The sequence below is a fragment of the Gadus morhua genome, chromosome 16 (assembly GCF_902167405.1).
Source record: "Gadus morhua chromosome 16, gadMor3.0, whole genome shotgun sequence".
In the NCBI taxonomy this organism is placed as follows: Eukaryota; Metazoa; Chordata; class Actinopteri; order Gadiformes; family Gadidae; genus Gadus; species Gadus morhua.
The window spans coordinates 1,152,815-1,180,656 of NC_044063.1; the positions used below are offsets into that span (position 1 = coordinate 1,152,815).

The window sequence follows — 27,842 nt, forward strand, 5'->3', positions numbered from 1 at the left end:
GTTATGTCTTCTGTTACATTAGGCCTGTGTCTTCTGTTACATTAGGGTTATGTCTTCTGTTACATTAGGTCTGTCTCTTCTGTTACATTAGGGTTATGTCTTGTTACATTAGGTTTGTGTCTTCTGTTACATTAGGTCTGTCTCTTCTGTTACATTAGGGTTATGTCTTGTTACATTAGGTTTGTGTCTTCTGTTACATTAGGTTTGTATCTTCTCTGTAGAAAATGTCCATAAATGGTGAGCCATGACATCGTCAGACGCAGAGAGGAGATTGGTTGAGCAGTCGCAGAGCTGCGGCCAGGGGCTCCTGTGATTGGCTGAATCTCCCCGACAAATCTCCCATTAATAAAAGTGGTACACTCTAGTTTTACTTTAACTAACACACCGTTCTTCAGTCCGTCAATATCCAGAAGCACTGATCCCAAAAAAGGTGCAGTGGAAAGTACAAAACAGATCCCAGTCAAGCCTTGGTCTGATGGAAAGGCTCGCTATGGGAAGTGTGTGTTTGTGTGTGTGTGTTTGTGTGTGTGTGTGTGTGTGTGTGTGTGTGTGTGTGTGTGTGTGTGTGTGTGTGTGTGTGTGTGTGTGTGTGTGTGTGTGTGTGTGTGTGTGTGTGTGTGTGTGTGTGGGGGTTGCTGATGTACGACAGTTTCCTGTTACAGTGAAACCAGAACATGCGCTCTATTAGCTGAGTTAGAAAAGGCACCGACTGAATAGTTCTCACCCTCACACTCCTCATTTAGAGTGAGACACGAGGCGGGGGGGGGGGGGGGGGTCATTCCCATCATCCCTTTTTTCAATGATTCTTCATCGATAGTCACGGTGATCCAAGGTTAGCAGTTTCCCTGGATCTGACCCACCTTCACCCTCCCCCCCTCCCCCTGACGGAGGCTCTCCTCCTGAAGATGTCCCCCTCCACCTCTTGGGTGGTGCACTCCTGCGGGCAGTGTGGTGAAATGAATAAATGAATGAATGAATGAATGAGGAGGCTCAGACAGGAAGGACAGAGCGAGTGGCTGGGTGCTCAGAGCAGGTGGGCTTTAATAGCTTGCGTGTAACAGTTGATAATCACAAATCTCTCGTTCTCTAAAAGGATTTTTCGTTCACACACACATTCTCCCAGACACACACATCGTAACACACGCGCACACTCGGTTTCTGTATATACACAACGCGCACAGCCATGAAATGAACCCGTCTCCGGTCTGCGTCTCCTCCCCTCACATGCACCCTGACGGCCGGGGGGGGGAGGGGTGCTGGAGACGACCACCGTCTGGACTGAGGAGACGAAGCCTTGTGGGATGTGATGATGATGATGTCATTCTGTAGGTGACCTCTGGGTGTCTGACTCACAACCCCCCTCCTTCCCCCCCGTTGTCACCATGCTGCCCACACCACTGAAGAACGGCTTTGTTTCATTGGCTCTGCAGCTGCCCGTCACCACGACACTGAGTCTTTTCTTGGCCGCGTTCTGTTTTCGAGTCTCCCTGGAAAAGCCCGGGATTGTCCCCTAGTGCCGGGTAACAGCAGCACACGCCGGCCACTTAAGACCCCCCAAACCACCCCCCTCCAGCCCCCAGGGTTACCCTGGTCCGTCACGGGACCCTCCCCTGTGTGACCAACCCTCCCCCCCCCCCCCCCGAGCACAGACTGCTGGGTAAGACATCTGAGTGACAGCCTGTAACTCCACTTAGTTTCCTCTTCATTCCCAACTCCTTGTTTTTTGTCCGTTTTCTTTATATTTTCGTTGTTTCGTGTCACTGGGTCTTGGGTTTGGCGCCACCTGGTGTGGGGTCCGGGGTCGGGCCTCCCCCTTGGAGAATTCTGCGCACACTGGAAAAGAGGAGATAAGAAATATGGTGGGTTAGAAGTGTTGAATGGGTAAATATCTAAAGTGAACCACGTCGCCTGCCAGGAAGGACTTCCTGCAAGCGCAGTGGCAGCGTTCTGCCAGCGGGGGGCGCCATGCTCACATGTCCTTCACGTTGTCGACGTTGGCCTGGATCTTCGCAATGGCGCTATCGACCTGCTCCTGAAATATTCAGGATAGCCCCGAGCAGAAAGACATTAGGAGGCAGAACCCACAGCGTGTGCTAAAGCCTGTGGTGCCGTGGTGCGTGTAGTGTGTGTTCATGATCAGGGGGAGGAGTTACCTGGCGCTGCTGGTAGAAAAGTGGCAGAGAGAAAATAGCGATAACACCTGGGGAGACGGAGAGAGAAGGTGTCAGCCATGTCTGAGATGGTGAACACTACGGAGATGGTCAACACGACACTACCAACCCTACTACACCACCCCTACTACACCACATCTTCTACACCACCCCTACTACACCACCTAACAGGAGGTTCAGGCCCGCGCCTCACCCATGATGAAGACGGTGAGGCCGTTGAAGATCTTCCCAAGGAACGTTGCCAGGTACAGCAGGACCAGGAACTGGGGACAGGAGGACCAGCAGGGTTAGCTACAGAGGTGGTTCAGGCTTAGCTCTTGGGCTAGGTACAGGTTAGCTCTAGGGCTAGGTCATGGTTAGCTCTCGAGCTAGGTCAGGGTTAGCTCTAGGGCTAGGTCAGGGTTAGCTCTACGGCTAGGTCAGGGTTAGCCCTAGAGCTAGGTCAGGGTAAGCCCTAGAGCTAGGTCAGGGTTAGCTCTAGGGCTAGGTCAGGGTTAGCTCTACGGCTAGGTCAGGGTTAGCTCGAGAGCTAGGTCTGGCTAGAGCTAGGTCAGGGTTAGCTCTACGGCTAGGTCAGGGTTAGCCCTAGAGATAGGTCAGGGTTAGCTCTAGGGCTAGGTCAGGGTTAGCTCTAGAGCTAGGTCGGGGTTAGCTAGCCCACCATTAATAATAATACATCGGTTATTTTACAGCGCTTTTCTTGGTACTCAAAGACGCTTAGCACATATTAGCAAATCTGGTACAATAAGTACATTTAAATTAATTATTTGAATTCTGTCTTGAATAAATAATCCCTTCTGGTTTCGATCGGGGTCCTGTCATGTTTTACTGAGCCTTCAATAGAGAGACTGACTTTAGCCGCAATAAAAGGCGTTATATTTGAAGGCGTGGTCGCCCCCGGGCAGACTGACTGGTGGCCCCCGGGCAGACCGACTGGTGGCCCCCGGGCTGACCGACTGGTGGCCCCCGGGCTGACCGACTGGTGGCCCCCGGGCAGACCGACTGGTGGCCCCCGGGCTGACCGACTGGTGGCCCCCGGGCAGACCGACTGGTGGCCCCCGGGCAGACCGACTGGTGGCAGGCCGTGGGGTCTCCGCCTCCTAAACCCAGTCCCCGCAACGGCCGGGGGCAGTGGGGGCTGAAACAGGACACCCGGCCCGGGGGACATGCCGTGTCGGTCAGGGTTGAGAGGGCTTAGCGGGCTCCCGGTCGGCCGGTCAACCCACTAACTCCTGGGGGGCCGGCCCCCCCCACTCAAGGGGGGGGGGGGGCAGGGGCCTGGCGACAGAGAACCGCGACTGAGAGACACCGCCCACACACCAACACCAACGCCTTAGGAGACGGAGTTCCCTGCTAAAGTATCGCAGGGTTCATGGGACCTGGAGGGAGAGGATGTCCAGTCCTGATCTAAAGTGATGAGGAGATGGGGTGTCAATGGAACTCGATGAGTTGGTTGGCATGGTAACAGATGGTAAGTGTTAAGAGACACAGAGACAGAGAGACAGAGACAGAGAGACAGTCAGAGAGAAAAAGAGACAGACAGAGAGAGAGGGAGACAGACAGACAGACAGACAGAGAGAGAGGGAGAAAGAGACAGACAGAGAGAGAGACAGACAGACAGAGAGAGAGAGAGAGAGAAAGAGACAGAGAGAGAAAGAGACAGACAGAGAGAGACAGAGACAGAGAGAGAGAGAGAGAGAGAGAGAGAGAGAGAGAGAGAGACAGACAGACAGACAGACAGACAGACAGACAGACAGACAGACAGACAGACAGACAGACAGACAGACAGACAGACAGACAGACAGACAGACAGAGAGAGAGAGACAGAGACAGAGAGAGAGAGAGACAGAGAGAGAGAGACAGACGGAGAGAAAGAGACAGACAGAGAGAAACAATAATAGGCCTACGTCCTTTCAAGTGCATCTAGTATATATGGATCAATGAGTAACACACACACACACACACACACACACACACACCTTGAGGGAGTCGATGAGGTTGGCGACAAAGACTAGTTTCTTCAGGGTATCCAACGCAGACATCGCCATGACGATGGCCTTCTGCACAGCATGCTCGGCCTGCTCTCCACTCAGACCGATGTCCATGTCCAGGTACTTCCTGTGGACAGACCCACGGTTTAGTGGAGGCCTATAGGTACTTGATACATTAGGTGGAGCCCTATCGTTATTTGATACATCAGTGGAGGCCATAAGGTACTGGATACATTAGGTGGAGGCCATAAGGTACGGGATACATTAGGTGGAGGCCATAAGGTACTGGATACATTAGGTGGAGGCCATAAGGTACTGGATACATGTAGTGGAGGCCATAAGGTACTGGATACATTAGGTGGAGGCCATAAGGTACTGGATACATTAGGTGGAGGCCATAAGGTACTGGATACATTAGGTGGAGGCCGAAAGGTACTTGATACATTAGGTGGAGGCCATAAGGTACTGGATACATTAGGTGGAGGCCATAAGGTACTTGATACATGTAGTGGAGGCCTATATTACTTGATACATGCAGGGGAGGCCTATAGTACTTGATACATTACGTGGAGGCCTAATAGTACTTGATACATTAGGTGGAGGCCTATAGTACTTGATACATTAGTTGGAGGCCTATAGTACTTGATACATTAGATGGAGGCCTATAGTACTTGATACATTAGGTGGAGGCCTATAGTACTTGATACATTAGATGGAGACCTATAGGTACTTGATACATTAGGTGGAGGCCTATAGTATTTGATACATTAGTTGGATGCCTATAGTACTTGATACATTAGGTGGAGGCCTATAGTACTTGATACATTAGGTGGAGGCCTATAATACTTGATACATTACGTGGAGGCCTATAGTACTTGATACATGTAGGGGAGGCCTATAGTACTTGATACATGTAGGGGAGGCCTATAGTACTTGATACATGTAGGGGAGGCCTATAGTACTTGATACATGTAGGGGAGGCCTATAGTACTTGAAACATTAGGTGGAGCCCTACAGTACTTGATACATGCAGGGGAGGCCTATTGTACTTGATACATTAGGTGGAGGCCTATAGTATTTGATACATTAGGTGGAGCCCTACAGTACTTGATACATGCAGGGGAGGCCTATAGTACTTGATACATTAGGTGGAGGCCTATTGTACTTGATACATTAGGTGGAGGCCTATAGTACTTGCGACATTAGGTGGAGGCCTATAGTAGTTGATACATTAGTTGGAGGCCTATAGTACTTGATACATGCAGGGGAGGCCTATAGTACTTGATACATGTAGGGGAGGCCTATAGTACTTGATACATTAGGTGGAGGCCTATTGTACTTGATACATTAGGTGGAGGCCTATAGTACTTGCGACATTAGGTGGAGGCCTATAGTAGTTGATACATTAGTTGGAGGCCTATAGTACTTGATACATTAGGTGGAGGCCTATAGTACTTGATACATGCAGGGGAGGCCTATAGTACTTGATACATGTAGGGGAGGCCTATAGTACTTGATACATGCAGGGGAGGCCTATAGTACTTGATACATTAGGTGGAGGCCTATAGTAGTTGATACATTAGGTGGAGGCCTATAGTACTTGATACATGTAGGGGAGGCCTATAGTACCTGATACATGCAGGGGAGGCCTAATAGTACTTGATACATTAGGTGGAGGCCTATAGTAGTTGATACATTAGGTGGAGGCCTATAGTAGTTGATACATTAGGTGGAGGCCTATAGTACTTGATACATGCAGGGGAGGCCTATAGTACTTGAAGGGGTGCTCCCCATCAGCCCAGTTGAGGATGTGCAGGGTCTTGTAGTAGACGCGCACGGCGATGGCGAAGCAGACGACGGCGAGCGAGAGGGTGGAGACGACGGTGATGATGCTGAGCTGGAACAGGGACAGCAGGACCACCACCAGCCCCGTCAGCACCATGCCCGACCGCTCCGTGTCCTTCCAGTAGATCAGATCCATCACTGGGGAGGGGCGGTGAGGGGGGGGGGGTTAGAAGGGTGGGAGAGAGAGGGAGACACAGCGAGACAAAGAGAGACAAGGAGTGGTAGAGAGAGGGAGACACACAGAGAGACAAAGGGTGGGAGAGAGAGGGAGACACACAGAGAGACAAAGAGAGACAAGGAGAGACAAGGTAGAGAGAGGGAGACACACAGAGAGACAAAGGGTGGGAGAGAGAGGGAGACACACAGAGAGACAAAGAGAGAAGGAGAGACAAGGAGAGAGAGGGAGACACAGAGAGAGACAGAGAGAGAGAGAGAAAAAGACAGAGACAGAGACAGAGACAGAGAGAGAGAGAGAGAGACAGAGAGAGAGAGAGAGAGAGAGAGAGAGAGAGAGAGAGAGAGAGAGAGAGAGAGAGAGAGAGAGAGAGAGAGAGAGAAAGAGAGACAAGGAGAGAGACCACACAGAGAGACAAAGTTAGGGAGAGAGAGATACACACAGAGAGACAAAGAGAGACAAGTAGAGGGAGAGAGAGGAAGACACAGAGAGACAAAGAGAGACAAGGAGAGGTAGAGAGAGGAAGACACAGAGAAACAAAGAGACACAAGGAGAGACAAAGAGAGACAAGGAGAGAGAGAGAAAGAGAGAGAGAGAGGGAGACACAGAGAGAGACAAAGAGAGGGAGACACAAACACAGAAAGAGACAGAGACAGAGACACAGTGAGACAGGCCGACAGGCAGACTCAGGGAGCTGGCTGGAGATGCTAAACATAGGCTCTGACACGAAAGAAAGAAAGCTGGAAGGAGGAGGAGCTAAGAGAGAAAGAGGGCGTGTCTCTGCCGGCACCTGCTGACAGACATCAGAACGCCCCCCCCATCCACACCCTGTTGGTGTCTCCTTCTGTTGCCGCGGAAACAGACACCACGTCCACCAAGGCTGCATTCCAATGTATGACTGACTCAATCGATATGCACAATATGTGACTCCATCCTGAACAGCTTCATGTGGATACACACGCACACACATACACATTGATATATAATTTAGATATTTGACAATCAATGTATTGCTTCCGTTCCATTAGTGGGATGGACTGGTCATACTGGAATATCATTAGTGAAAGATTATCGCATAATCAGAAGACATTATGTGTACCGGATGACGAGGCTATTGACAAAGCCTCCACCAAACACAGCCTCCACCAAACAGGGCCTCCACTACAGAGCCTCCACCAAACAGCCTCCACCAAACACAGCCTCCACCAAACAGAGCCTCCACAACAGACCCTCCACAACAGAGCCTCTAAAAAACACTGCCTCTACAAAACACTGCCTCTACAAAACACTGCCTCTACAAAACACTGCCTCTACAGAACAGCCTCCACAACAGAGCCTCTACAAAACAGAGCCTCCACCAAACACAGCCTCTACAAAACAGCCTCTAAAAACCGCCTCTACAAAAAAACGCCTCTACAAAAAACCGCCTCTACAAAACAGTGCCCTCATCGGAGAGGAACGACAGGCCGCTGCCGGCAGAGGGCTGCGGTTCTACTGATGCTGACGCACAGGATTCCTCCACACACCTGTCCTCTGTCACCACAGAACGAACCGGCAGGACCGACCAAGCCCCCCACCGCCTGGGGCTACCAGGACCGACCCAGACCCCCACAGAGTCTGGGGCTACCAGGACCGACCCAGACCCCCACCGCCTGGGGCTACCAGGACCGACCCAGACCCCCACAGAGTCTGGGGCTACCAGGACCGACCCAGACCCCCACCGCCTGGGGCTACCAGGACCGACCCAGCCCCCCACAGAGTCTGGGGCTACCAGGACCGACCCAGACCCCCACCGCCTGGGGCTACCAGGACCGACCCAGACCCCCACAGAGTCTGGGGCTACCAGGACCGACCCAGACCCCCACCGCCTGGGGCTACCAGGACCGACCCAGCCCCCCACAGAGTCTGGGGCTACCAGGACCGACCCAGACCCCCACCGCCTGGGGCTACCAGGACCGACCCAGACCCCCACAGAGTCTGGGGCCAGTCGACCTGGGTTGTCCTGTGTTGTCCTCTACTTTTGTCCCATAGCGTTTCATTTGAAGGATGATTAAGCACAAAACAAGAGTGACCAAATCCCAGAAAGCCCAGCGGTGGATGAGAAGGGGTCACCTCATGACCTTCCAGTCACAGCAGGGGGTCTGGGGACCAGGAACCGACCGAAGGGAACTTGGAAGGAAGTGAATATCCTCTAGTCTGCAGACCGCCTGTCCCCATCACAGTTTAGAAAGGAGTTCAGCACTGAGGCGATAGTGATCCTCTAGCCACTATCGCCTCAGTGCTGAACTCCTCTCAGGGCACTATAGTTACTATCGCCGAAAGCACAGTAAGGTGAAGTACAAAACTTACAAGCTGGATTATATAGACAATAGAACTACATTATATATATATACACTGCATCAAATCAATGATGGTTTTAACGACTCATTTGGCCTCAGTAGATGGGGTACCCCTCAGTAGCACCATCTCAGAGCCCCAGCAGTCCGTCCCCCTCCAGACCGGGACGTGGGGCGTACACATGACTTATCACGTCTGCTCTGACGACCCTGGCCAGCTGAACAAGCGGACCCCGGAAATAGTGAGGAACTCGCTGTGATGAAACATGACCTCAACACACCGAGAACACGCCGGCTATGTGGAACACAAGGAGGAGCCGCTCAGCTAAACACCATCCAAGATAGTGCTGGAAATAAGCTTCTGTGGAGAGAGAGAGAGAGAGAGAGAGAGCGAGAGCGAGAGCGAGAGCGAGTTCAGTAAAGCACCCAGAGATTATCTCCAGTTCTTGGACTGAAACTCAGCAAAACTCTTCCAGTTTTGACGGTTCTGAGGCGAAGACTAAATAGGGTCCCTGTCCCACTGCCCGGCTCCCCTGTCGGACCTTACACCGACAGGCCTGCTGCCAAGAGAGTACAGTCCGCTAAGCAGCTGTCGCAGACCCCAAAGCATTGTCTGCAGAGACAACACCGTCCTATCCCCTGGTGGAGGTCCCTGTCCCCGGGTGGAGGTCCCTGTCCCCGGGTGGAGGTCCCTGTCCCCGGGTGGAGGTCTCTGTCCCCGGGTGGAGGTCTCTATCCCCTGGTGGAGGTGTCTGTCCCTTGGTGGAGGTCCCTGTCCCCGGGTGGAGGCGTCTGTCCCCTGGTGGAGGCCCCTGTCCCCTGGTGGAGGTCCCTGTCCCCGGGTGGAGGTCTCTGTCCCCTGGTGGAGGTCTCTGTCCCCTGGTGGAGGTCTCTGTCCCCGGGTGGAGGTCCCTGTCCCTGGGTGGAGGTCCCTGCCCCGGGTGGAGGTCCCTGTCCCTGGGTGGAGGTCCCTGTCCCCGGGTGGAGGTCCCTGTCCCCTGGGCTGCCCTCACCTTTGCTGGCCATGCTGGTGCCTGTGTGCTGCTGTCCCTCCTGCGTCTCGGTGCCTCTGCCTCCTGCTCCTGGGTCAGAGGCTGTTTTAGTCCCTGCAGCGTCAGCAGCCCCCCCCGGCCCGGCGCCCAAAATACTCTGCTCCACGCCCCGCCCCCCCAGGACCCTCTAGACCCCCCCCCCAGGACCCTGTAGACCCCCCCAGGACCTTCTAGACTCACCCCCCCCCCCCCCCCAGGACCCTCTAGACTCACCCCCCCCCCCCCGGACCCTCTAGACTCACCCCCCCCCCCCCAGGACCCTCTAGACCCACCCCACCCAGGACCCTCTAGACCCCCCCAGGACCCTCTAGACCCCCCCAGGACCCTCTAGACCCCCCCCCCCCCGCCAGGACCCTGTAGACCCCCCCAGGACCCTCTAGACTCACCCCCCCCCCCCCCCCCCAGGACCCTCTAGACCCACCCCCCCCCCCCGGGGACCCTCTAGACTCACCCCCCCCCCCCCCAGGACCCTCTAGACCCCCCCCCCCCCCCCCGAGGACCCTGTAGACCCCCCCAGGACCCTCTAGACCCCCCCCCCCGCCCCCAGGACCCTCTAGACCCCCCCAGGACCCTCTAGACCCCCCCCCCCCCCCCCAGGACCCTGTAGACCCCCCCAGGACCCTGTAGACCCCCCCCCCCCCCCCCAGGACCCTCTAGACCACCCCCCCCCTTAAGCCTGACGCCGTGCCAACCTGTCGGTTCTATCCGGGATGTTCTACCAGGTTCCCCAGCTGGTGGTTCTCCAGCCTCAAACTCCTCATGGAACCCTTGAGAGCAGCGGACAGACCACCACAACATGAGTCGGGGACAGGACTCGGGGTCGGCAGGGCACCACGTTAACGCTGCCTTCAGGGGGTTAAGGAAGGCGATCTGAGTGCTGTCAGCGGGCGCGGCCCACATCCATCACGTAGTACTCCTGGGCGATGTCCCGCCATCTCAGCCTAAAAATACCAGCTGCTATTCTGAGGCGGGCTCCACTCCATCAATATCAAACGGCAGAACGGCTCAATATCACACCTCTTCCTCTCTCCTCCTCCTCCTCCTCCTCTCTCTGGGTCTTCCCTACTCTTCCCCAGTCTCACAGTAAGCTCCAACAAAGGAGTGTCACCGATGACAACAGGAACCCACAGCTCTTCATCTCCTTAACGTGAGCTGAGCGCTGGGAGCGGTTCTGGAGGGTTCTCCACGGCCTCCACAGGGAGTCCCTCTCCCTGGGGAGAGTCAGGGCTCTCTGGACACTATGGACTGAGGTTCCTCTGATCAGCTGACGCCCCGAACGGGAGCCTGTCTTTGTCTCAGCGCTATTGATTATGGGATGGATCGTCAGCAACATGGCAAGGACACGGAGGGGAGGAGGGGGGGGGATGTGCACGCAGAGAGCCCTGAGGTACCCTCCTCAGACTGAGCCCTGAGGAACCCTGAGGAACCCCCCTCAGACAGAACCCTGAGGAACCCTCCTCAGACAGAGCCCTGAGGAACCCTGAGGAACCCCCCTCAGACAGAACCCTGAGGAACCCTCCTCAGACAGAACCCTGAGGAACCCTCCTCAGACAGAACCCAGAGGAACCCTCCTGAGACAGAACCTTGAGGAACCCTCCTCAGACAGAACCCAGAGGAACCCTCCTCAGACAGAACCCTGAGGAACCCTCCTGAGACAGAACCCAGAGGAACCCTCCTCAGACAGAACCCTGAGGAACCCTCCTGAGACAGAACCCTGAGGAACCCTCCTGAGACAGACCCCTGAGGAACCCCCCTCAGCCAGAACCCTCCTCAGACAGAGAACCCTGAGGAACCCTCCTCAGACAGAACCCTGAGGAACCCTCCTCAGACAGAACCCTGAGGAACCCTCCTGAGACAGAACCCTGAGGAACCCCCCTCAGACAGAACCCAGAGGAACCCTCCTGGGACAGAACCCAGAGGAACCCTCCTCAGACAGAACCCAGAGGAACCCTCCTCAGACAGAACCCTGAGGAACCCTCCTCAGACAGAACCCTGAGGAACCCTCCTCAGACAGAACCCAGAGGAACCCTCCTCAGACAGAACCCTGAGGAACCCTCCTGAGACAGAACCCTGAGGAACCCTCCTCAGATAGAACCCTGAGGAACCCTCCTCAGACAGAACCCTGAGGAACCCTCCTGAGACAGAACCCTGAGGAACCCCCCTCAGACAGAACCCTCCTCAGACAGAACCCTGAGGAACCCTCCTCAGACTGAACCCTGAGGAACCCTCCTCAGACTGAACCCTGAGGAACCCTCCTCAGACTGAACCCTGAGGAACCCTGAGGAACCCTCCTCAGACTGAACCCTGAGGAACCCTCCTCAGACTGAACCCTGAGGAACCCTCCTCAGACTGAACCCTGAGGAACCCTCCTGAGACAGAACCCTGAGGAACCCTCCTGAGACAGAACCTTGAGGAACCCTCCTGAGACAGAACCCTGAGGAACCCCCCTCAGACAGAACCCTCCTCAGACTGAACCCTGAGGAACCCTCCTGAGACAGAAGGAAGGACAGCAGAACCAGAACCCCAGCAGGACGATGGGGGGGGGGGGTCCTACCTGCCTCCTGGAAGCACACCGCCTGCTCCTCCGTCAGGCCGAGGGCTGAGAACCAGTGGAGGCTGGCCAGGTGTTCCTGAGTGGGGCCCCGGGGCCCGCGAGGGCCGGCCGCCGCCGCCTCCGCTCCGCGCGCCCCTGGAGGGCCCACACAGGTGAGCAGCTTCACCGAGATGGTCTCCATGGCGACAGCCGGCTGCGGTCGGTGGGGCGACGGGTCTGGGAAACAGGAAGTTGGCGTCATCGTCACGGTGACGGCACCCTGCCCTGCCCGGTGAGCCGATGATGTCATGATGACACACCTCCCCGCAGCGGTCTGACTCACCAGGAGGGCTCCGCGGGGGCTCCTCCCCCTGCTGGGGGGGGGGGGAGGCGTGTGGGGGCGGGGGCGGGCCGCCCTCCGTCTCCCCTCTTTGGTTCCCGGGTGCGGCGCCCGGGAGGTGGGCCGGGCCTGCTGAGGGCTGGCCGCCAGCCCCCCGGGTCTCCCCCGTCTCCCCCGTCTCCCCCGTCTCCCCCGTCTCCCCGCTGTCCCCCAGCCCCAGGAAGGCCTGGGGGTCCCAGTCCGGGTCGGGGGGGTCCAGCAAGGCCTCCAGGGTGTCGGCCCGCAGCAGCAGGGCGCGGCCGGCGCGGGGCGGGGTGCGGCGGCGGTCGCGGTGCCGGGAGGCGCCCGCCGCCTCCGCCTCGGCGATGGCGAAGTAGGAGAAGCCGAGCTCGTAGGAGTTCTGCCGGGGCGTCCCCCAGAGGGACGGGGAGGAGCCCAGCCCCTCGTCCTCCTCCTCTAGCTCCTCCTCCTCCAGCTCCTCGTCCTCGGACCAGTCCCGGGCCGTCTGCAGCGAGCACAGCTCCGACTCCTCGTTCCCACCTGGGGGGGGGGCGCCCGACCCGCAAGCACGCACACACACACACACGCATCGGCACACACGCACGCACAGGCAGGCACGCACGCACACACACAAGCACACACGCACACACAAGTGCAGCAACGTGCATGCACACGCAGGCACACACACGCACACGTGCATGAAGATGCAAGCACACACACACACGTGCATGAACACGCACACGCAGGCACACACACACTCGCACACACACAGAGGAGGAGAATCTTTAGACACACAACGGGTGCACTCGGGTGCTCCTTTGATTGAATAACAGGAGTCCAGTGAAAGGCATTACTACTGCTCCCAGGGGGAGGAGGAGCTAACGTTAGCCTAGCTGATGCAAAGCTAAGCTGTTTGATGGAGGGTCTCCTCACACCGGGACACACTGGGATGGGCTTTGAGGAGGGGACCTTGGAGGGGGGCCCTGTTGGGAAACCAATCAATGGTTCTTTAGGGTTAGGCAACATGACCCAGGGTCATCTGACGAAGCCCAGAGAGGTGCACTCTGGGTAACGCCATCTGAAGGGTCATGTTACGAACGAGGACACCTGTCCCTCCATCACAGTATGAGGAGGCTGAGGCCCGGGAGACCACCACGAGGAGGCAGCGGTATAATCAACGTCAACCTTTGTGTTTGGAACGTACCATCAGTGCAGGGGGGGGTGGAGTCCGGCGTGGAGGCCACTGAGCCGTATTCCTCTGGAAGAAACCAAGTAGAATAGAATAGTCCAGGACACAAACAACCAGCGCACAGTGCTGACCCGTCGTGTTGTTTTACATATCACAGCCTTATACCTGTTCCACCACCACTACTGTAGGGTGGAATATTGTCTGACTAGGATCTTCATTGGGCTGCTCCATTATGAGCAGTAATAAAGTACTCATACTCCCCACTCACTCCTCCAGCCTTCATGCATCGAGGCTGCGGCTAACCCGCTAGCCCCTTTTTGTCCACAGCTAGCAAACAGAATAACATTCAGGAGATCCATTAAGGAGGCTATTGCTCATTCCTCGTCTGCTGGGTACAAATGCTTCATTTAATTCAGAGTGAGCCGGCTCCTGTAGGCCTCAAACACACCAGATCCCCTGGCTGAGATCAGCCAACACCATCATCTCAAACACACCATCCACACGCTCCCTCTCACAGAAAACCAACAAGGTGAATTAATACTGTTCACCCAGGATGGTCCGAGACGCCTTCGTAGCCTCCTGCCTGTGAACATGCCCCCACACACACACACACACACACACACACACACACACACACACACACACACACACACACACACACACACACACACACACACACACACACACACACACACACAGGGGAGACAACACAAGCACGGGCCCACCCAAGACATCATCACAGTCCAGCGGCCGTGGGTTTACGGAGGTGCAGCAGGAGGGGAGAGGAGGAGAGAGGAGGAGAGAGGAGAGGAGAGGAGGAGAGAAGAGGAGGAGAGAGGAGAGGAGAGGAGGAGAGAGGAGGAGAGAGGAGAGGAGAGGAGGAGAGAGGAGGAGAGAGGAGGAGAGGAGGAGAGAGGAGGGGAGAGGAGCAGAGAGGAGCAGAGAGGAGGAGAGAGGAGGAGAGAGGAGGAGAGAGGAGGGGAGAGGAGCAGAGAGGAGCAGAGAGGAGGAGCAGAGAGGAGGAGCAGAGGAGGGGAGGATATAGGAGGATATAGGAGGAGCAGAGGAGCAGAGAGGAGCAGAGAGGAGGAGCAGAGAGGAGGAGCAGAGAGGAGGAGCAGAGAGGAGGAGTCAGCTGCGCTGTGGTTAAGGATGCAAACAGGGAGATGCTGAGCAGACACATCAACAGACGCCAGACGCCCGGGCAGACAGACGAGCAGACAGACAGACATGCAGACAGACATGCAGCGACGTGGAGAACCCCGGCGAGGAAGGATAACGCTAGACTCACGGCACTGGGAGAATCCTAAAACCTGGCCCATGCTCCATCAAGGCATCGCTCCAAAGTCCCCTCGTCCACTTCCTCTGACGCCGATCTCCACCTCTGCCTCTCTCCCTCCCTCCCTCCCTCCCTCCCTCTCCTCCCTCCATTCTCTCTTTCTCTACTGCGCAGCTTCCTCCCTGCCTCTCGCTTGCTGACTGGCTAGCTCAGCCCCTCCCTGCCTCTCCCCCCTCCGCCTCCCCCCTCCTCTCCCTTCTGCCCCTACTCTCTCTAGCTCTCATGTTTCCTCTCATCAACCATCTACCGATCATGACTGCAGGATGGTATTCTAGTGTGTGTATGCGTGTTCGTGCAGGCGCGGTCGTGTGCGCGTGTGTGTGCGTGCGTGTGTGTGTAGTGATATCCTGATCCCTGATCAATATGCAGTTTGTCCGTGCCTTAAATCCTTTAATGTGAGATAGAGGATAAAGGAAAAGCCATTTCTGTGTTCTGCCCTCTTGGCCAAACATATGACCACAGACTTCTGTCCGTCAGCCTGCACGGTGGACAGAAGCCCAGGGATACACTCCAGTGCCCCAATGCCCCACAATCATGTGTTCTGCGGTGTATATCCAATACATGAGGAGGGAGACGATGTAGCTGTACCTTCCAGACTGGTCTTTGAATTGATTCCACTGGATTTGGGGAACAATAGAGTGGGAGGCTGAAGCCAGCCCATGTATAATACATGATTAAGACTGGGAGAGGTTATGCTGGGGCTCGGACACTAGAGGGCAGTGTTGCAGCACATGTTGATGTTGTGAGATTAACATCTCCAGCTAGTTAGTTTGTAATTAGGACATATTGTCCCTCTCTGTCACGAAAATAAACAGGGTTTATAAACTATTGTTTTGAATCTCACAAATTAAGTATTTAGTTGGTCCCCACACACACACACACACACACACACACACACACACACACACACACACACACACACACACACACACACACACACACACACACACACACACACACACACACACACATTATGACACTTTAAACAGGTCATGCCAATTTAACCTTGATACCTGGAAAGGAGGGAGGAAGGGAGGGAGGGGGGAGGGAGGGGGGAGATAACGAGAGACAGAGAGAGAGAGAGAGAGAGAGAGAGAGAGAGAGAGAGAGAGATAGAGAGAGATAGAGATTAATCAGGAGTGGAATGAGGATGCAGAGGACAATGACAGAATGGGCGGAGCAATGGTTGAGGGATAAGCCAACAGAAACAGATGGACTAACATCCCAGACAGGGAGAGAGACCGGAGAGAGACGGGAGAGCTACACACCTTCACAACAGAATGCCAAGACGTCCTGAAACTCAGCAGAGCAGCCCCCCTCGGACCCCCACGGCCTCCTCCTGAAGCTCAGACCGGCCCCCTCGGACCCCCACGGCCTCCTCCTGAAGCTCAGACCGGCCCACTCGGACCCCAACGGCCTCCTCCTGAAGCTCAGACCGGCCCCCTCGGACCCCCACGGCCTCCTCCTGAAGCTCAGACCGGCCCACTCGGACCCCCATGGCCTCCTCCGGAAGCTCAGACCGGCCCACTCGGACCCCAACGGCCTCCTCCTGAAGCTCTGTTCCAGAGTCCGTCCTCTCGATAACGTCCTTCCAGAGCTCCGCCTCCTGTCTCCTGACCCCCTGCTCCTCGCCGCGGCCCTGGACCTGTTGAGGAAGACGCAGGGCAGCGGACGTGGCAGGAAGAGGCGGGGGGCCTGCAGCTCCGGGAAGAGGCTTGAGAAGCGGCTCCGCGGAGCCATGCGGACCGCCAGGCGGGCCAGCAACGTGGAGGTGCCCTCCTTCCTGCGCCAGCTGGCCAAGGAGACCGAGAAGATGGTCACCTTCTTCTTCAAGGGGGGGCCGCGAGAACGGGACGCGGGCGAGGACCGGGACGCGGACGGGGAGGACGCGGCGCCCAGCCCCTACCTGGACCGGCCCGTCCTGGAGAAGGTGGTGGCGGAGGGGGGGTGCGGGCGGGGCACCAGCTACGCCGTGGCCAGCATGCAGGGCTGGAGGAGCTCCATGGAGGACGCCCACACCTGCCTGCCCGCTCTGAAGGCCCCTCTGGCGGCCTGGAGCTACTACGCCGTGTTCGACGGCCACGCCGGCAGCAGCGTGGCCCAGTACTGCTCCAGGAACCTGCTGGACCACATCCTGGCCTCAGGTAGGCCGGAGACGCACACCCACCCCGATCCAGATCTGTAGATCTATAGATCTATAGATATCAAGGCAATAGAACTGAATTAGGGTACTTCTGTCTGATACATCTCACCAATCCAAACTCGGATAGGTAAAAAATATAAAAGAAAGGGATCTCACTGCGAAGATCATGTTACATTTAAAAGTCTTCACATGTTTAGTTTTCTACTGGCTAAACTGGTTTACAACTGACCAAACCAGTGAACATGCCCAGTATACTTTACATTACGCTTGGTGGAGATGAACTGGTCTGTGACCATTAATTACAACCCCAACTCAATTTAACCTCACCACAACCTCTGACCTCGACCTCTAACCCCATCCCAACCTCTAACCCCATCACGACCTGCAACCCCATCCTGACCTCTGACCCCATCACGACCTGCAACCCCATCACGACCTGCAACCCCATCACGACCTCCAACCCCATCCTGACCTCTGACCCCATCACGACCTGCAACCCCATCACGACCTCCAACCCCATCCTGACCTCTGACCCCATCACGACCTCTAACCCCACGACATCTGACCTCGACCCCTAACCCCATCCCGACCCCATCACAACCTCTAACACAATCACGACCTCTGACCCCTCACCCCACCACGACCTCTGACCTCGACCTCCCTCCCGACCTCTAACCCCATCACGACCTCTGACCCCGGCTCCTCTGCTCCCCAGGGGCCCTGCGAGAGGAGGAGGACCCCGAGGAGGTGAAGGAGGGGGTGGGCAGTGCCTTCCTGGCGCTGGACTCCCACATGCACCAGCTGACCCGGCGGGACGACTGGGAGCGCAGCGGATCCACGGCGGCGGCCATCCTGATCTCGCCGCACCACCTCTACTTCATCAACTGCGGCGACTCGCGCACCCTGCTGTGCCGCGACGGCGCCGTGGCGTTCTACACCGAGGACCACAAGCCCTGCAACCCGCGGGAGCGCGAGCGCATCCAGAACGCGGGCGGCTCCGTGACGCTGCAGCGCGTCAACGGCTCGCTGGCCGTGTCCCGCGCCCTGGGGGACTTCACCTTCAAGGAGGTGGGCTGGCGGCCTCAGACGGAGCAGCTGGTGTCCCCGGAGCCCGAGGTGTACGAGATGGAGCGCAGCGCCGACCGCGACGAGTTCCTCATCCTCGCCTGCGACGGCGTCTGGGACGCCATCGGCAACGAGGAGCTGTGCGCCTTCGTGAGGAGCCGGCTGGTGGTCTGCGAGGACCTGAGGGAGATCTGCTGCCAGGTCCTTGACCTCTGCCTCTACAAGGTGAGACCGGGTCCGATGGACGGGTGGGAGGTTCAGTGTGCGCTGGTACGCGTCCCGCGGAGCTTCCTCCTGTCGCTCTGAGCTAGCATGCCTCAGCGGGACGCCGCGACACCTTCAGCTCCCGGGGGATTTATGAACCAATGACGTCAAAGGAGCGCGGGCGGGCTAGGGGAAGGTGGAGGGCAGAGGGTGGTGGTTTCCCAGGTGCTCCCCTGATTACGTTGCCTGGTAACCAGAGCAGCGTGCCCGTCCAGCGGGCCGGACCAGAGGAGAGGGGGTTTATAAATAGGGGACTTAGGGCCGCCGGGACGGGCAGAGGGCTATGTGAGGGACGGGATTAGGGATTAACACCACAGAGCCACAAGACACCACAACACTGCAGGGCTCTACAAGATGAGGACGAGAACAAGAAGGATTAGATTATACTACACACCAGTACACTGCCACACCAGCCAGGTGCCACCGTTATCACCCCCACCACCACCTCATCCACAATGCACCTCTTCACTAACGAGATGCAAAGCTGCGTAATCCTTAGTCACAGGTGGTTTGGTGTGACGTCATCATTAACCAGTGGTATGATGCTGTCCCCTGAGTCACTGCACTAAATAACTTCACCTTCCAAACCTTAGAAGGTTCTATATGTTCTATATGTATATATTTACCTATATATATAATGGCTACCGCGCCCCTTCCTCCCCAGACTCAGGTCTCGTCGTAAGAGTAGTGCATGTTCTGTTTGTTATTGAGCCACCTACCTGCTTCCTTTACACCCCCCCCCCCTGTCCACAGGGAAGCCTGGACAACATGAGCATCATCCTGGTGTGTTTCCCTGGCGCCCCCCAGCTGTCCCAGAAGGCACTGCAGGAGGAGGCGGCGCTGGAGAAACAGATCGACCTCACAGTGGGCGGTGCGTTCCTTCACCCCTCTAAAGGCTGTTCTACACCGTCCGTCCTCTGCACCACCTGCCTCACCCTGCACAGACCTCAGGCCTGGTTTCCTGTCAGGGAGATATGCTTCCTAAGCAGGCAGCAGTATAATTATACAGGGGTCACTAGAAGCCTTTGTACAGTTTACAGCGGCGGGCCGAGTTTGAACGCATAAACAGCCTCATGATTGGTTGAGAAAAACATGCAGTGAAAGAAAGGGAAACTCCCCATTCACATTAAACTCGTCTGCAATCAGATTTCAAACACTCATCCAAAGTCAGAGTGGTGAGACTTGTTCTGAAACCTAACGATGTGACTATTGATCCGTCTATCATCCGTTTCAGACATCATCGCGTTGATCAGGTCCAGGAACGAGGATCCTGACCTGCTGTACGTCATCAAGTTCCTGACGGCGGAGAACCTGGAGGGGCTTCCACCAGGGGGCGGGGTCATCAGCAAGTGAGCAGCGCCCCCTCACACACCCCCGCTGTTAGAGCGAGAGGACTCCCAGGGACCTGGACCAGCAGACCTGCTGTAACATGTGTTCTCTCTACAGGCGCGACTGCATCATCGCTGCCTACCAGAAGCACATCCTGGCTGGGAAGAGCCAGGAGCCAATGGTGAGCAACGCTCACGGAGAGCTACATCTAGATGAAGAAGATCTTCATGATCTACACAACCTACATTATCTACATGTAGAAGATCTACATCTAGATCTAAAAGATCCACATCTAGAGCTACATCAAGATGTAGGAGATCTACATGATCTAGATGAAGAAGATCTACATGATCTACACGACCTACATTATCTACATGTAGAAGATCTACATCTAAATCTAAAAGATCCACATCTAGAGCTACATCTAGATGTAGCTGTATGTTGATCTTCTACTTCTAGATCTATGGCAGGAGCACAGATCTAGATTTATCTAGGTGTAGATCCAGATCTAGATCTGGATCTAGATGCAGATCCTTGTGCTCATGATGGGACTATGTATGCTCCTGCCATCTGGGGTGTCCACCACACTGGTCCTCTCACAGATCATCTGGGGGGTCCACCACACTGGTCCTCTCACAGATCATCTGGGGGGTCCACCACACTGGTCCTCTCACAGATCATCTGGGGGGTCCACCACACTGGTCCTCTCACAGATCATCTGGGGGGTCCACCACACTGGTCCTCTCACAGATCATCTGGGGGGTCCACCACACTGGTCCTCTCACAGATCATCTGGGGGGTCCACCACACTGTTCCTCTCACAGATCATCTGGGGGGTCCACCACACTCGTCCTCTCACAGATCTCATGAAGGAGAGCGTATCGCTGCTCCTCAGTTAATAATGAAGCTCTGACTCCTCTGACCAATCAGGACGTCGTCCAGGAGGAGCCGGAGAAAGACTCCAGCTCCAGTGAATGATCCTGGGGACCTCCACCCTGAGGACCTCCACCCTGAGGACCTCTGAGGACCTCCACCATGAGGACCTCCACCATGAGGACCTCCTCCCTGGAGACCTCCACCCTGAGGACCTCCACCCTGAGGACCTCTACCCTGAGGACCTCCAACCTTGGGTCCTCCACCATGAGGACCTCCACCCTCTGAGGACCGCCACCCTCTAAGCACCTCCACCCTGAGGACCTCCACCCTGAGGACCTCCCCCCTCTGAGGACCTCCACCCTGGGGACCTCCACCATGAGGACCTCCACCCTCTGAGGACCTCCACCCTGAGGACCTCCACCCTCTGAGGACCTCCACCCTCTGAGGACCTCCACCCTGAGGACCTCCCCCCTCTGAGGACCTCCACCCTGAGGACCTCCCCCCTCTGAGGACCTCCACCCTGAGGACCTCCACCCTCTGAGGACCTCCACCCTGAGGACCTCCACTCTCTGAGGACCTCCACCCTCTGAGGGCCTGGTCCCGGTTCCTGGTCTGAGTCGGACCCTGCGTCCTCAGCTCCAGGTTGAGGTCTGCTCAGAGAACCGGCCAATCAACTCCTGTTCAGAGAGGCTCAGAGAGCGGGTCACTTCCTGTTCAGAGAGGCTCAGAGAGCGGGTCACTTCCTGTTCAGAGAGGCTCAGAGAGCGGGTCACTTCCTGTTCAGAGGGGGCTCAGAGCTCTGGGTCACACCGAGCGTCTCCACCAATCACAGCCCACAGACTTCTTTTCTTGGTACAATAAAAAAAATTAAAATGATGTCTGACGTTGCCTTTTCTGTGCAGAGAACGAAACTAGACGCTCATATTTGAAAGTCAATGTGTCAGTAGGACATATTGCCCCTCTCTCTGACCAAGAGGAACTGGCTTGGTTGCACTAGATCGGAATTGTTTTGAATCTCACAAATATGCACAAATAATGTAGTTCGGTTTGTCAGAACTGTGTCGCTCTGACAGAGACAGAAACAGAGACAGAGAGACAGAGACAGACAGAGAGACAGAGACAGAGACAGAGACAGAGACAGAGAGACAGAGACAGAAACAGAGACAGAGAGACAGAAAAAGAGACGGACAGAGACAGAGACACACGACCACTGATGCAGCCATCATATTTGTCCCACAGATCAACAACAACATGGTCAATATCCGTTAAAGGAAAGGTCAGAGGTCACCGGTGCCCCAAATGTGCATTGCACGGCAAAACGTGTGACCTCTGTCCACGTGCAAGCGCAGCGAAGCCTGCTCTACCCTCAGTAGATGTTGTCTACACAGCCAAGTGTGAGAGCAGTGGTCTGGAATGGATGGAATGATGCAGACTTGAAGGACGTTTACCCAGAGAGAGGGGGGGGTTCTAAGAAACACACTCACAGCTACTTAGCGGCTCCCTTTAGCATTGTAGAATATGCTCGTAAACTCTAGAGCAACATATTGTTTACTGTGCCATAGAAACTAGAAGGCAAATATGTGCAATAATATGTATGTATTAAATAAGGTTTTCTTAAGAATATAATCTGCAAAATAAGCATAGGGTTAAATTCTGTGAAAGACGACAGGCTGGATATAATAATTGAATAAAGGTAGCAAAGAATAGATTGAGTCTAGAAGGTACTTGTTTGTTGATCGGTCTACCTCCTGAACCAGGAAGTTCATTCAGATGAACTTGTGCCTGAATGCCGCTGAGGCACTTGGCCCAGGGGTGTGGAATTCAAACCCTGCACGAACACACAACCCCTCCATTAATCACACAACTTTCAGCTTACTGTGAGAAATCAGACTTTAGTACCAAACAGATTACCAGGAGGGGGCCCCGAGTCCTCAGCCCAGCAGGGGGGGTCATGGGCCAGCAGAATGTGTGGTCAGGGTGCAGGAGACACCTCTGTGTAGTAATTACACCAGAAGGGCCTCCACTGGCCACGTTCTCCTCCCACCTCCTGCTCTCTGATGAGGAGCAGTGAACACAACATCAGAGAGCTGCACAACTGGAGGAGCACACAGCAGGTCGGCCTCCACGAAGGACGAAGGACGAGGAAGACGAGGAGGGAAGGCTGGAGAGCAAAGAGCAGCAGCTTCAGAGCTCACTGTGAGTCGGACGTGTTGCTGTTCAGTGACAGACTGAGACAGAACGAGACCTCCTACCGCAGTCTACATAAAGGGACCTTTTTAGTCAATCTTTAGTGATAAATAACTTGTCCTGAACCATGTGAAACAATGTTTCACTATGATTGATATCGTTGTGAATCGTGTTTTCATTGGTCCCTGCTGTTGTGGTTCTGCCTGTCTAGTACCTCAGACCTGACTAATTATGTTAATTGATCACCTATTCGTCAGCCTCTGGAGGAGGTTCCTGGTTTCCTGTTCGTTTAACTCCCGGGACGTGAAGAGTCGCAGTAAACCCCAGGCACCAAGCTTGTGGACCGTCTCCGTCTGCAGGGACCCATGGACGAGCCAAGAAGAGAGTCCCTAGAGGACAGCGCGGTAGGGAAGCGATCCGACGCTAATTCCATTTGCCGCAAATGCTACACATGTGTTCATGAGGACCAACGCAAACATTATAAAAAGTGTGACCTGGATTCCCCCCTCAGTCCCGCAGGATGCGTCTCAACGCCGGAGAGCCCGCCGCTTACGGCAGCATAGTGGCGGCGGCCGACCCCGAGTCGCCCCCCCGGGGAGACGTGGAGGCTGCCCCGCTGCTGTCCCCGGCGCCCCGCGCGGTGCTGCGGCCTCTGAGCAAGGAGGAGCTGGAGGAGGCGGCCGGGGGCCCGCGGTGGACTAGGATCCGGTCCCGCCTGGTCCTACTCTTCTGGCTGACGTGGCTCGCCATGCTCGGCACGGCGATCTTTATCGTGGTGAAGAGCCCCCGTCCGGTGGCCCCCCCGCTGCGGTGGTGGCAGAAGTCCCTATTCTACCGGCTGCAGCCCGCCCTGTTCATGGACTCTCAGCCCGGGAGTCTCCGAGGCATCGAGGGTGAGGGACCGTTTAAACAACTACATTTGCTTACTTTTAATTGAAAAGGAAACCTCGTTTACTTTAACCCACCGTCCCCTCCCCTCCCCAGCGGTGTGCGCCCAGCTGGCCTACATCAGGTCCCTGGGTGTGGGGGCCGTGGTCCTGGAAGGCCTGTTCCTCACAGGGGCGTCTCCCGACGGCCCGGTCCTCAACGACAGCCTGGTGACCGGGCCTCAGGTGGACCACCTGCTCAAGGAGAGCAGCAAAGCCGGTGAGTGAAAACACAGCACGATACTAAAGATGTAACCCATAAGCAGGTCTTCTGTCAGCGCTACATGATGTGTAGAGTGACGTGATGTCCACTCCCTACAGGCCTGAGGGTGGTGCTCGACCTGTGTGAGCTGAACTTCACCGCATCAACCGAGGTTTCAGAAGTGAACGACACAAGCGTGTCTCTGGAGCGTCTCTCCACCGTCCAGGTGAGCCCTGGCCTTTGATGTTCACATCCGTTTGATCCCAAATCCAACAGTTCTAGTTCAGCAGTGAGTAACTTGATGCAGGGTGTCTACAGCGAGTGTGTTCCAGTCAGGAGTTTAGAATAATGGATGGCTGTACGGTTTCTCCCAGCATGCGTTGAAGTCCTGGCTGGAGAAGGGCGTGGCCGGGTTTGCGATCTGCGACACGGATCCAGCCTATTCAGAACGGGTAAGGAGTCGTTCCCCGTCCCTCCCCCTCCATCTCTGCCCTGGCTAACCTGAAGCTCTCCGGCGTCTAGACCCTGACGGAGTGGAGGAGGGTCATCAGGGAGTTAAACGAGACGTGTGCTGACAGGTAAAGGTGTGAGTGACGGGTAGAGGGGTGTGAGTGACGGGTAGAGGGGTGTGAGTGACGGGTAGAGGGGTGTGAGTGACGGGTAGAGGGGTGTGAGTGACGGGTAGAGGGGTGTGAGTGACGGGAGGAGGGGTGTGAGTGACGGGTAGAGGGGTGTGAGTGTGACGGGTAGAGGGGTGTGAGTGAAGGATAGAGGGGTGTGAGTGACGGATAGAGGGGTGTGAGTGACGGATAGAGGGGTGTGAGTGACGGATAGAGGGGTGTGAGTGACGGGTAGAGGGGTGTGAGTGACGGGTAGAGGGGTGTGAGTGAAGGATGGAGGGGTGTTTGGGGGTTCGTTACACTCTGTGTTTGGGGGTTCGTTACACTGTGTGTTTGGGGGTGTGTTTCAATGTGTGCTGTACCCCAGGATTGTGCTGGTGAGGCAGACCGGAGAGGAGCTCAACTCCACCCGCTCCTTCAACGGGTCGTTGGTGGAGGTGGTGATGAGGTCCATACTCCCTCCCACGCATCACATCCTGTCTGCACAGGAAGTGGCTGAAAGCATGGAGGCGTGTCTGCGGGAGGGCGCCGGCGCGGTTTGGCCCAGCTGGACGGTGAGCCTATGGTCAATAGGGGTTTAGGATCTAGCTGTAGAAACGCTGTAGTACATTTTCAAGGCCACTCTGTGGCGCTGGTTCTCAACCAATGAAAGAAGACGGGTGGAGAAAGCAGTTTTTTAAACCTTTTAGATTGAGCAGAAAATACTTTATAGTGTACAGTTAGTAAAGTACAGTTAAAGCTACAAAACGATTCAAACAAATTTGACGGAACTCTGGGTTCCCCTCCTAGGGAGGGGGCGAAGACTTCATCGTTTGTCAGGCGTCCACACGAAAACGCATAGGGACGTTTTGATCATAACCTCCCTGGGACCTGGTTTCAAAAAAGTGAATTTTCCGCCACCGAAAACGTCTTGATCCGTCTAGATGGTCAGCCCGGACGGTTTTCACCAAAAAATTGTTTCTGTGTGGACGGCGCCTTAGACTCCATCGGTGTCACGTGATCTACTAGGAGGACTTCTCTGGTTGTGGCTGAGAATGGGAGACCGTCACGTTCAGACCCAGGCCAGCTTGTTGTGGTATCTGTGATGTTCCAGTGAAGGGGTGAACTGAGGCCATGTGTTCCTACAGATGGGAGGGAGAACGTCCAGCGAGTTCCAGAAGCTTCTGCTGGTGCTGATGATGACTCTTCCCGGGAGCCCCGCCCTCCAGCCCGGCGACGAGCTCAGCAGCACTCGGGTACGCCCCCCCCCCCCCCCGCCCCCCCCCCCCCCCCCCTTTTGACAGATGCCTCCATCTGTTTCCTCCTGCTTAAATCCTTTCCTCCTCCCATGCAGAATGTGACGTTGCCAGAAGACCAGGACGTCCCGTCTTCAAACACGGTGAGGTCGTCCTCTGGAGCCCGGCGGGCGCTAAGGGGCGGGCGCTAAGGGGCGGGCGCTAAGGGGCGGGCGCTAAGGGGCGGGCGCTGAGGGACACCTCCCTCCCCTAACACCTCCTCCTCTCCCCCTGGTGCTGTAGGACAGGGAGAGGCGCCTGGCTCTTGCTCTCTACACCTCCCTCAGCCTCTCCAAAGCCAGAGAGGAGGCTCTGGTCTCCGGGAGCTTCACCATGCTGTCCTTCAACTCCTCCTCCTCCACCCTGGCTCCGCCCATCCTGGGCTTCCTGCGCTCCTGGGGCTGCGTCCAGATCCTGGTGGTGCTGAACGTGGGACCGGACCCCCAGAGCCTGGACCCCCACTGGGCCGGCGGCCTGCCCAGCGCCGGGGTCTTCATGGTGGGCACGGGCCTGGACCGCATGGGGTCGGTGGCTCTGAGCGCGCTGAGCCTCAGGCCCCAGGAGGCCGTGGTCATCAAACTCATCGAGGCCAGGAGCTTCTCCAAATGACGGCCTCCTCTAGGGAACCCGGAGCTGTTGGAAGGGAAAGGTTTCCTGCTGCCAGAGAAAGATGATGTTTTTAAATCAATCTGGCTGTGAAATATTGTGGGAAAAAAATAATTAAAGGTGTTAAAACAGTGCCATCCGGATGTTTATTGAGAAGGTCCACGGAGTGTTGACAAGGTTGGATCCATAAACTCTGAGCTGTGATTGTGAGAAGGCCACACGGGGGCGCTGTAGCATCAACAATAGCTAGTTGCTAACCCTTCGGCTGCAATAGTATAGCCTCAACATTAAAATGTAGACATTTCTGAGAAACTTTACCGCCAAAATAATGTAACAAGCGCTATTAATAATCCTGAAGAACTGATTTTTTTTTAATGCTTAGTCATTGAGCTTGTGAATATGGAGAAGTCAACTTTTAATTTCACAATACCAAGTTCCTCAAAATATTTGTTTTTACCCAATAACAAAATAGCAATGTCTGACTCATACAGTAGATTAAATATAATGGAAAATCTTAAGGCGCATACCCAACTTAAAATCAGTTACATATTATTCACCTCACTAACTTTCACCAAACGATGGAAATGTTGACCACCAATTTCGGTGAGTGAACGTCACTTACAAATATTTTTACCATCCGTAATTTCTCAATTCTTCTGGGGAAATCATGTTGAGTTTGGCTGTTCTCGGACGTGTTGTAGCGCTCTGACCTGGGCTGGGGGATTAGGGTGTGTTAGGATAACGGGGTAATCTTAGCCTGCTGACGCGGCTCTGGTGTCTCTGACTCACTCTGATGGGCCAGGGGATTCTGCTGTGTAAGCAAACCACCAGAATCATCTCACTGTTGTACATAGGGCTTTTGGAAGGTGTCTAAAGCTAAAGTCATCCAGTTCTCCTCCCCACTGAAGCTCCAGAGATCCTCAGCTGGGCTGCCCACTGATACCAACCTGACTCTGGACTGTAGAGTCCAACCTCAGCCTGTACTGTGACTCTGGACCGTAGAGTCCAACCTCAGCCTGTACTGTGACTCTGGACCGTAGAGTCCAACCTGTACTGTGACTCTGGACCTTAGAGTCCAACCTGTACTGTGACTCTGGACCGTAGAGTCCAACCTTTACTGTGACTCTGGACCGTAGAGTCCAACCTGTACTGTGACTCTGGACCGCAGAGTCCAACCTGTACTGTGACTCTGGACCGTAGAGTCCAACCTGTACTGTGACTCTGGGCCGTAGAGTCCAACCTGTACTGTGACTCTGGACCGTAGAGTCCAACCTGTACTGTGACTCTGGACCGTAGAGTCCAACCTGTACTGTGACTCTGGACCGTAGAGTCCAACCTGCGCAAAAAGAAAACTTAAGCTGGAAGTGACCCACTTGTAA

At 55.5% G+C, this 27,842-nt stretch overlaps 3 protein-coding genes across 3 annotated transcripts; 2 read left to right on the forward strand and 1 right to left on the reverse strand.

Moving 5' to 3' along the window:
* Positions 1-1,002: 1,002 nt before the first annotated feature.
* Positions 1,003-15,026, reverse strand: rtn2a (reticulon 2a). Its single transcript, XM_030337449.1, is given in 10 exon segments — positions 1,003-1,833; positions 1,974-2,032; positions 2,154-2,200; positions 2,365-2,434; positions 4,151-4,289; positions 5,938-6,145; positions 12,125-12,341; positions 12,343-12,983; positions 13,648-13,701; positions 14,924-15,026. Coding segments are annotated over 10 exon segments (1,542 nt in total). The 5' UTR covers positions 14,955-15,026; the 3' UTR covers positions 1,003-1,757.
* Positions 15,027-16,281: 1,255 nt separating this feature from the next.
* Positions 16,282-21,509, forward strand: ppm1na (protein phosphatase, Mg2+/Mn2+ dependent, 1Na (putative)). The gene is made up of 6 exons (XM_030337441.1): positions 16,282-17,115; positions 17,830-18,404; positions 19,197-19,314; positions 19,678-19,792; positions 19,890-19,953; positions 20,703-21,509. Exons 1-6 carry the CDS (start codon positions 16,710-16,712, stop codon positions 20,748-20,750), a joined length of 1,326 nt encoding a protein of 441 aa, XP_030193301.1. The 5' UTR covers positions 16,282-16,709; the 3' UTR covers positions 20,751-21,509.
* A 1,132-nt stretch (positions 21,510-22,641) lies between these two features.
* LOC115561298 (4F2 cell-surface antigen heavy chain) lies at positions 22,642-26,597 on the forward strand. Its single transcript, XM_030381245.1, has 11 exons — positions 22,642-22,844; positions 23,093-23,239; positions 23,347-23,728; positions 23,820-23,981; positions 24,083-24,189; positions 24,338-24,415; positions 24,486-24,541; positions 24,951-25,137; positions 25,711-25,818; positions 25,917-25,961; positions 26,101-26,597. Exons 2-11 carry the CDS (start codon positions 23,201-23,203, stop codon positions 26,464-26,466), a joined length of 1,530 nt encoding a protein of 509 aa, XP_030237105.1. The 5' UTR covers positions 22,642-22,844; positions 23,093-23,200; the 3' UTR covers positions 26,467-26,597.
* Positions 26,598-27,842: the final 1,245 nt, after the last annotated feature.

Bases quoted from the DNA above. Each gene is read 5' to 3' on its own strand.
- ppm1na (XM_030337441.1), top strand. From the start codon at position 16,710: ATGCGGACCGCCAGGCGGGCCAGCAACGTGGAGGTGCCCTCCTTCCTG. The intron at 18,405-19,196 runs GTGAGACCGGGT...CCCTGTCCACAG, and splicing joins TTGACCTCTGCCTCTACAAG to GGAAGCCTGGACAACATGAG. The intron at 19,793-19,889 runs GTGAGCAGCGCC...TTCTCTCTACAG, and splicing joins GGGGGCGGGGTCATCAGCAA to GCGCGACTGCATCATCGCTG.
- LOC115561298 (XM_030381245.1), top strand. From the start codon at position 23,201: ATGGACGAGCCAAGAAGAGAGTCCCTAGAGGACAGCGCG. The intron at 23,240-23,346 runs GTAGGGAAGCGA...TTCCCCCCTCAG, and splicing joins AGTCCCTAGAGGACAGCGCG to TCCCGCAGGATGCGTCTCAA. The intron at 25,138-25,710 runs GTGAGCCTATGG...GTGTTCCTACAG, and splicing joins CGGTTTGGCCCAGCTGGACG to ATGGGAGGGAGAACGTCCAG.